This window comes from Cololabis saira, chromosome 2 (genome assembly GCF_033807715.1).
Source record: "Cololabis saira isolate AMF1-May2022 chromosome 2, fColSai1.1, whole genome shotgun sequence".
Lineage (NCBI taxonomy): Eukaryota > Metazoa > Chordata > Actinopteri > Beloniformes > Belonidae > Cololabis > Cololabis saira.
The window spans coordinates 32793854-32803452 of NC_084588.1; the positions used below are offsets into that span (position 1 = coordinate 32793854).

General features: G+C 36.6%; 1 protein-coding gene across 3 annotated transcripts; it reads right to left on the reverse strand.

Annotated features, from left to right (window-relative positions):
• Positions 1-501: 501 nt before the first annotated feature.
• On the reverse strand, positions 502-6567 carry gfod2 (glucose-fructose oxidoreductase domain containing 2). 3 transcript variants are annotated; one of them, XM_061743974.1, is made up of 3 exons: positions 6484-6567; positions 4674-5013; positions 502-3695 (listed from the first exon to the last, which is right to left on the reverse strand). In XM_061743974.1, exons 2-3 carry the CDS (start codon positions 4924-4926, stop codon positions 2800-2802), a joined length of 1149 nt encoding a protein of 382 aa, XP_061599958.1. In that variant the 5' UTR covers positions 4927-5013; positions 6484-6567; the 3' UTR covers positions 502-2799. The 3 variants fall into 3 exon arrangements, with proteins under 3 accessions (XP_061599958.1, XP_061599950.1, XP_061599965.1); XM_061743966.1 differs by having other exon boundaries at positions 6515-6534; XM_061743981.1 differs by lacking the exon at positions 6484-6567 and adding an exon at positions 6201-6217.
• Between the last annotated feature and the right edge of the window lie 3032 nt (positions 6568-9599).

The following is a 9599-nucleotide window of genomic DNA, read 5'->3' on the forward strand; positions in this document are numbered from 1 at the left end:
AAGAAGAAGGGTATACACTGTATATATGTATTATTATTATTATTGTTATTGCTACTATTATTCTTTTATATATTGGATACTCTTATATTGCAAGAAGGGGCCGGACTAGATAAGCATTTGCTTCTTCCTGTCCCTTCTTGAACAAAACTGGTTGTGCTTTATTATTATTGTTGGTTTTAAATTGTTTTGTTCAAGATGAATAAAGATCAAATCAAAATCAAATCAAATCAAATTAAGGCTATTCTATCACGTTAGTCATCAGTAAACATTTTCCCCAAAGTATCCTTCCCATTTTGGAAGACTTCAGTTTAACCAGCCCCTGCCTAAATGCATGTCTTTATTGGGCTACACTTTGTTGTAGTTTTGATGCAAAGATTTGATGGCAAAAGAACATTTCTGATAGAATTGATGAAGACAGATCAAACTAGGAACTCTGAATGAAAACAACTGTATTTATTAAAGGACAAAAAAAAATCTGTCAAGCAGATGAATACAGTTCCCCAACTTTAAAGCAGCAAATTAGTGCTCAAATTGCAATTATCACTCAAAATATTAAATCTAAATTAAAAAAAAAGAAAAGAAAAAAAGATAAATACTACAGCTTTTAACAGAAATTCACAGGCTGAAACATAAACACTAGACCGAACAAACAATGGCAAACTTTCTGCACACCAACTTATAAATAAATACAAAGTCTTCCTCTTACGAAAGGTAGATTCACCTTTGCAGCAAGCTGGCTGGTGCAAGCATTAAACTGTATGTTTGTTGCATCTTATCAGTGCAAAGACAAACTGCTGATGAGTTAGTAAAAACTCTGCTGGAATGTAATTTAATAATGATGACCTGCAAATGAATGTGATGTGTTTTATAAAGACACTTATTGTAAACTAAATTGTCTTTTTGTAAAGCACAGCTTGGATAATGTGAGGTAAGCATGTAACATGTATGTGTAATTATTTACAGATCCTGCATGGGCAGAAGAAGTGAACTGATCAATCAAATCAAACAAGGACTCACTTCATTTACCTGACCTCAGCAGGAACAGTGAGAATACCAGTTACTGAGCGCACTTAGAGGTGACATGCACCGTGTGACTGTAACAAGTGTAAATTGTTAAGGCATTCATTACACTCATGCAAGTCAAATCCAGTGGTTATACTCGATGGAAAGATCTGTACAGTTTTAGACTGGTGTTAAATAGTGGATGCTGGCCTAAAACATTTGTGACTTTCATCTCTGCAAACATTTTATTGCGACAGACTAATCTTGAAAACTGACTTTAGTGACTAATAAATGTAAACCAATTTTTCCACATCAATTTCAAATTTAGTTTCCAAACAGCCTTAATCTGATACTAAAAACCCTTCTTTTGCTGTTTATCTAAAATCTCTTCTTTTAAACATCAGATGCTGACCATGTGTGAGCCTTACAGGAGGCTGTTAAAAACTACATCCTTCCAAAAAGTTGCAATAGTTAAACGGATCAAGGCTGGTGGAATGTTTTTAAAGTGGAGAAAAGGGAGCATCTGCAAAAAAAACCTACACGAAGCTTAATCCTTTGCTTCAATTCCTCTTTAACACAATATTTTACCAAAAACATGGTATGTGTGTTGCACTAGTCACTCTTTTCTTAAACAGTATTTTGGCGATTTAGTTATCTGGAAGTAGTACATATTGATGACACTACAGAACATGTCAAGCGAACAGATGATGTAATAATTTCAGGAGGTTTACATGGGTCAGAGTGGGCGTTTGCAGCCGCTCTGCGTATAAACCGTGGAGGGATCTGCAAACTACAGCCTGTTTTCTAGCTTACAGGAGACTGCAATTCAAATGAAACACTTAAAATCAAAATTTTTGCCTTTTTGAAAAACAATGCTACAAATTACTTATTCTATTCTCTACATAGCTTATTTTACTCAAACCCTGACATTTTGTGTCTGTTATGGATTGCCATAACATTTTTTTTTATTACTATCCATTCCTGCAATCCTTACAGCTATGTAACACACAAAACAAAAAAGTAAACTTTGCACAGCTCCATCATTCTTGTTTTAAATGGGTTTAGATCCAACTGAAAGTAATTTTACATTCTTATCAGTCACATGAAGTATTCTGTTTTCATATTCATACCAGGGCAAAACACTAGTTATTGGAATACGGGGCCACTGGTGTGTATAAAGACTAACATTCAATTTTTATCATCATGATGCAGATGTTGCTGTTTGGCTGTAATCTACAGTAATTAGCGGTTTCAACAAAATGTGAAGCAGTCAACTGCTTGGTTGCCAATTTACAAAAGAACAGAAACCCTCGAAAACTGGTCTTGGCCTAAAATTAAGTGTAAATATTAATTCATACAATTATGTATAGTAAAAAAAACTTAAAAAATTATGTATAGTATCTCTATCTGATTAGTTCATTAGACCACGGGCCGATACTTCATGTAAATGCAGTACTGACAGATCATGTTTATTAATATGGCTTAACTTTAAATGACATTGAGAATAAAGACAGCATCTGCAGCACTGTAATGTCAATTTACTTTTGAATAAACCAACATAATTTTCTTATGTGAATCCAAATAATGGAGCTGTTGTTTAGAAATGTAGTGTACTGATAAATCACAACTGCGTGGGGGCAAGTAGAAAATACAGTTGTGTTCTTTTGAATAAAATAGTTTTGCAAGATTACGAAGTAGTCGAGAGCGATGTAAACAACTGAAGCAGCTGAATAAAAGAGAAACATTCAAACCTCTGTTCTGTCACATGTAGTTTTTGCACTGAGTGAATAAATTAATTCAGTTTTTGTTTCTCTGTAGAGCCTCACACAGGTTGTGGTTTGGATCTGGTTCCTGACTCATAATCTCAACACACACCCATTCTCCACTACAGCTCGACCGTTTCACCGCCTCAACCACCGTCTGTACATACAGACCATCCTCAAATGTTGGTGCCGTAGCAACTGGTCCACGATCCCAACACCGGCGTTCTTCGTGGGCCTGAAATGACTGTCTCAGCGCCTTCACCATGGAGCTCAGGCCCTGCAGGTGGGGCAGGGGCATCTCTTTTACCTCTGCCCCTACGCATCCATTACTGTCTAGCAACAGCTCCTCACTGTTACTCCCACTGCGTTGACCGTAGAGTTCCATGCCCCTGACAACCAACCTCCCAGTGGATCCAACTACCATCACCTCATGGACATATGACCCTGGCATGTTGAAGTTCAGGGTCACAGTGCAACACACTCCACTGGATCCAGTTCCACCCATCAACATTTGGAAGAAGCAAAAGTCATCGCTGGTGACGCGGCGGATGCCTCGGATCAAGCTGTTTTGTTGTACAAATGTCCGCAGCAAACCATGCACCCGATGAGCTCGAGTGCCAGTCAGGTAACTTAAGAGGTCAATGATGGCGGAGCCCACAGTGTGCAGTCCACCTCCTCCCATAAGCTCCTCACAAGTCCAACCGTACGACTGATCCAGAAGGCTTGGGCCGTAAACACGAACGTCACACACCTGGATATCACCAACATATCCTTCCATCAGTCGCTGGCGCATTGCAACAAAGGCTGGTAGGAAGCGCAGCGTATTACCCATAATGCTGAGAAGCTGGGGGTAATATCTGGCTGCAGTTACCATTTTGAATGAATCCACAGCAGTTGCAGCTTTCTCACACAAGACATTCTTACCTATACCTACAAAGAGAAAGAAAAAATAAGATGAATTATTCAGTTGAAGCTTGAGTATAGTATTTAACAACTAGCCTTTCTTGCAGCGCTTACACCTGTTAAGTTATGTTATGTTTGGTCTGAAAGAGAACAATTTTAAGTTGAAACAATCATGCTTTCATATTCCTCCTTTTTGTATTAAGGCGCTATTGGTGTTTTTAACACTGACATTTAGTTTTTAATGTAAAATATAGATTTCCCATGTAGCAGCTATATTCTAAAGTAATTAAAGCTGTGATACAGCAAACAGTTTAGTTGCCAATTTACAAAAACCTGAAGCAGTAACACCCTAACAGAGCTGGATTTGGCAAACTGAGTGTACATTAATGACTTGAAAGGCCTTGGAATTTAGGCAAATTGTGAAGTTCATGCTTTTTAGATGCCAGATCAAAGTGAGTATGCATAGTTTTTCATATATGCAGATCAGCCTTCAATCGTCTGTGGAATCAGTACTGTCTTCCTGAAACACTCAGGAAGTTGAAACTAAAACAGGAAACTGAGCTCAACACTCAGGAATTTCATCAGATACAGTAAGTTAACTTTTTACATCTACTCTCCTCTCGTAGGACAATGATTTGATTATGTTTTCTTTAGAGAGTGACTTAAAAATGTTTAGGTTTTTAAAAGTCTGGTTTGAGATATATTTTCCCCCTGCTAACAATCCCCTGGTCATGAATATTAATGGTTATTACATGTTACCAATCTGACCCTTAGTGTACTTGAGCTTGTTGAAGTGAATAAAGACATTGAGATGAAGACCAAAATTCTGAATTCTGCTTTTTTTTAGTGAATATTCGCCAATTTTCTCCAGTATATATCTTGAGATAAACAAAAATGTGTAATTATACACAACAATTAAAGTTAAACATGTTAACTACAGTAATATCTTTTAGAGAGGGACCTATAAAAAAAGTATATATTTTAATAAAAGTCATAACATCTTACCCAGTGCTTTAACTGCAATCTGTCTTGTCATTGAAGGCGGAATATAGATGCAAACAAGATCGACATCTTGGTGCAGGAGGACGTCATCGGATCGGCTGGTATGGAATGGGATACCAAGTTCATTTGCAAGGCAGCATGCTTCATCTTCACTTCGTCCCCAAAGTGCATGAACTTCAAAACCCTCAGCTTGCAACAATGGAACCAGCACTCGGGCTGTGCTCCCTGTGCCAAACACACCAACTCCAGGCAACATGGCAGTGCCTCTCACGGTGACTTTACATATGAGCAACGGCCATCCTCACCAACATTGCAAAAACAAATCTGCTTGTCAAGGCTTGTGCTGGATGATGAAAAAAAAAAGATTAAACATATTCATGTTATTACACATTATTCAGCAAAATATTAAATCAAAACTATTTCAGTACCCACAAAAAGCTCCACTTAAAATTAAGTTTTGTAATCTATGAACTTTGAACAGCTCCTTTGCAAGGACTCAATACACTATAAATTTCTCCTCCTAGGTGAATGGATCAAAACAAGACAATCGTGTCTAATACAGATCCTGGTGAGTTCTCCTTACAGTGAGTTATGTCACATGGTTAACAGGCTTAACATGATGATCAGATGTTTCAAATGTCAACATAACCTTTATCTCTGAGCAAATGTTCTCTCTGTTCCTTTACAAATGGCCTTGTCAAGGGTAAAAAAAATTAAAATAAAATGAGTAGTTTAGTCAAATAACATTCGTCACTGAGTGATTGTGTTATGGAAAACTGATTTCATGCATTACTATTTCATTTCAGCCTTTAAAAAAAAAACTATCCAGTTAAATTGCGCCGTCCGGATAGAGTGAATTTGGTTGTGGTTGTTTCAGATGTTCTTGTCCAGTTTTGTTCTTACATCCGTTCCCTCAGATTCCTGCAACTAAACTTGGATGTACATTCCAATAAAGGTTAGGATAAATGATAACATGCCTCTGAACTTTGACTTTTTGCACCATTACAATACTTATAGACAACTAGTCATCATATCTCCTGCTCTCTGAAACACATGTTAATGCTCAATAGTACACATATATGGTTCTTTAATATATTTGCATTATACTAAGATGCATTCATTTTCAATGGTTTTGTCCTTAATGGCTTTTTCCCCCCTTACATTACTTTTACTTTTATACTTTAAGTAGTTTTGAAACCAGTACTTTTATACTTTTACTTGAGTAAAAAACTTGAGTTGATACTTCAACTTCTACAGTAGTATTTTTAAACTCTAGTATCTATACTTCTAACTGAGTAATGAATGTGAATACTTTGGACACCTCTGGTTATAGTGATGTTAAGGTTGTGACCTGTGACACTCCCTGTGGCCTTGGCCATACAGAAGTGGGCGCCTTTGCTCTCGTATTACCCGTGCATTAACCCGTGCTACACGGCTCAGGAAGAGAATAGACCCACATTTACGAAGCTGAAGGCAGATGAAAACATACACACTGCAGGGTAACCTAGCCGGGCTGCATGGATGACATACCATAACAAAGATCGCTGTTTCTAAGTGGCCCGAGAGCAGGCAGGCCTTTTACAGCACGTCAGACTTGCGTAAAGAGACAAGTGCTTTGTCTGAAGCGTTGATCATATATTCATATATTCACACCCAGACAGAGAGGCTATTGACGTTTATCAGCTAGCACAGTCAGCTAGCTGGACAAACAGCCGCAAAGCGAACACGAAAACTCCAGATAAATGCACATAGTTTATATAATTAGTATATGGACTTAAAATATGCATTGGTCATTGACGGTCAAACAACGTACCACGGAGAAAAGAGCCGATAGGGGAAGCTACCTTCACCTTTCTGCCGGTCAACATCCGCAGGTTCAGACAGGCGCTGCCTTCACGAGCGGGCGGGCGGCAGGACCCTGCGGCAGCCGGAAGTACTGATGATGGTCAGCAGTGGGCGGGCCATCAAACCATTGTCATCCACTCCATAGACATAGAAATAAGAAAAATAGAGAAACATATTTTCTTATCAACAAAACATATTTAAAAAATTTCAAGTAACAAAATAACATATTTAAACTATTTTTCAGATTTTTTAAATTATTTTATTGTCTGAAAATGGTTCAAATATTATTTTATTGTCTGAAAAATTGTTTTTCGGCACTACCTTGTTCTCTATAGCTGATATAACATGAATTACTCCTATGTGGGATCAATAAAGTTCTTATTTTTGCCATTTTTCAGACAATAAAATAACATGTTTTGTTGATGAGAAAATATGTTTCTCTATTTTTCTTATTTTTGTGAGGGGGGATATATATTGTTTTTCGGCATTACCTTGTTCTCTATAGCTGAATAGCATGAACGAATTACTCCTATGTGGGATCAATAAAGTTCTTATTTTTGCCATCTTAGAAAATTAAATATTATATTATATTTGGTTCCTAACTGTTTCCCAGGTATATTAGTGCGTGTGTGAATGAATAAATGAGATGTAAAACGTAGATTTCTTTGTAGAAAGGCGCTTTATGCAAACAAGTCCATTCACTTGTATTAGTTTACAGCGCAATCTTGCCACATCCAATATGGCGGCGACATTCACGTATCGCAGCAGCGGGCAAGCCCACTCGATGCGGCGTCTACGTATATATGTCTATGATTGTCATCCACTCCGTTGCAACATTTGGTTCCTGCATTTACATACCTGTCAAGTCTCCCGTTTTGGCCAGGAAACTACCGTATTTTACCCCTCTTTCCCGCCGTCTTCCCGTATTAGTAAATTTCCCGTTTTATAATATAATAATTAAAACAGCAAGTTGAATTGTGAATAATCTCGCGATAATTTCCGCTTGCTGTAGCCTGGGTGGCAGTTCTCGCGAGGTTAGTGGCAACAACTAACAAACTCGGGAAAACAAATCATGGATGTTACCAGAGAGAAGGCGCATTTCTGCCCCCCAAAAGCAAAGAATTCATGCAAATATCTCTAAAAATGGGAAACCGAATTTACTTTCATAAAGAGGTGCAGCACGGGGCTCAGTTACCCGTTCTGAAAGATTTGTAACTGCGTTTTTAGTGTCTCTCACGGGGGAAGGACGGATGTCCGTCAGTGAATGCCAGAGAGCCACATGAGGGAAAATGACAAATTAAAAGAAAATGTAAATATTTCACTTGAAGACAATCAATGTGTATATAAAATGAAAATAAACATTAAATAAATGTGCTTTAATTCACTTTGTGTGTTTTTATTTAGGCTCTATTATATACACACATAGGAATGTCCAAAGCATTTCAGTGTCAACAAAGGTAGACTTATCAGATTCTGGGCACATACCGTATTTTCTGGACTATAAGCCGCTACCTTTTTCATTGGTTTGAATACAAGGGTGCGGCTTATAGTCCAGAAAATACGTAATTGTAGTCTGCAAGTGGTTGACAGGTAGTTATATTAGAATTCTCTTAAACTTGTCTTAAAATGTAAGATACTGGACCTCGGTTGGCAGAAGATTTTCCGTATTTTTAAATCCAAAACTTGACAGGTATGCATTTAGAACATATCAACCTCCTGTCCTATTTTTGAGACGTGTAAGAGTTAAACTCTCCATCCCCAAATCCGGTACAGTCTTTGGTCGCTGCGCCTTCTGGTTTGCTGCAGCTAATGACTGGAACGCACTACAAAACACTCAAACTCTCTGCCCTCATATCACACTCTGTCTTCTAACAAAATCTGCAACAAATTACAGTTGACTCTTGCACCTGTTGATCAGGCCAACTTGCCACATCATTTAAATTGCTTGCCTGGGTAAATAAACGTTAAATAAAAAAAAAAAAAAAAAGTAAATTATCAAAAGGAAGCCTCACAAATGTTAATGGATGTACTTTTACAGTATGCCATTGCTGATATTGTAAAGTTCTGGACTTATGAACCCAAATATTTACATGATCTTTCCAAGGCTTCAAAACTGAATACTAAGCAATTTAAATACGTGTATATTTTCATATGCTGACCATATCTGCTTTAGAAAAACCACACTTTCTATTACCTGGCCTTGATGAATGTTACAAATCTTAGTTAAATTGAACTAAATTTTACTGAATTAAATTAATTTAATTAATTTTATGTATGGTTTGCACTGACTGACTGAAATTGATTGTGTGTAATTTGGCACCTGCCAATGTGTAAAAAGGTTCAAGTGTTAGATAGGACAAAAGACAAAAGACCATGAATAATGCACAATGGATTTTATTTATTTTGTACAGGACTTTGGTCAGCTGTGGTTTTTTTTAAATAGCTTAACAAATAAAATTGGATTGGAATGGATAAGTGAGGTAGAGTAACAGATGTTACTAAAGCCAGATATACTAATAAGAGATGCTAAGATGAAATAACAGCTTTTCATGCAGAATGACATAAATACTAAATACAATAAATATTTGGGTGCTCACGTTTGCATATGTGGATATATAAATAGAAGGTATAAGAAGTTTACAGTGTAATTGAGAAGATGTATTGAAAAGTTGTAAATAACATACAGTGAATATATACATATTGAAAAGTAATCGTGCAAATGGGGCATTAGATATCTATCTATCTATAAGAAAATAGTGAGTTACTCTACATAATAATTGATTAAATTTGCACTAGGGTTTTGGGGCATACAATCTTTGAAGTATAGACCTATTATTTATACATGCTTTAAGTCAAAAAATTATATTCATTATCCAATGTTGAATTCAACACACTTTTCTCATATAGGAGACTTTACTTAAGTATGCAAATGACATATAACTCATATAAATAAACCTTTTAAATGGATAAAAAAAATTGTATTCCAGCACAATGCTGGTATTATTGTATCAGTATAAAAAAGAACCATAGTATAATAAGAGAAACCAAAATGATATCTTGTGATCTAATGTTTTGCATTGTATA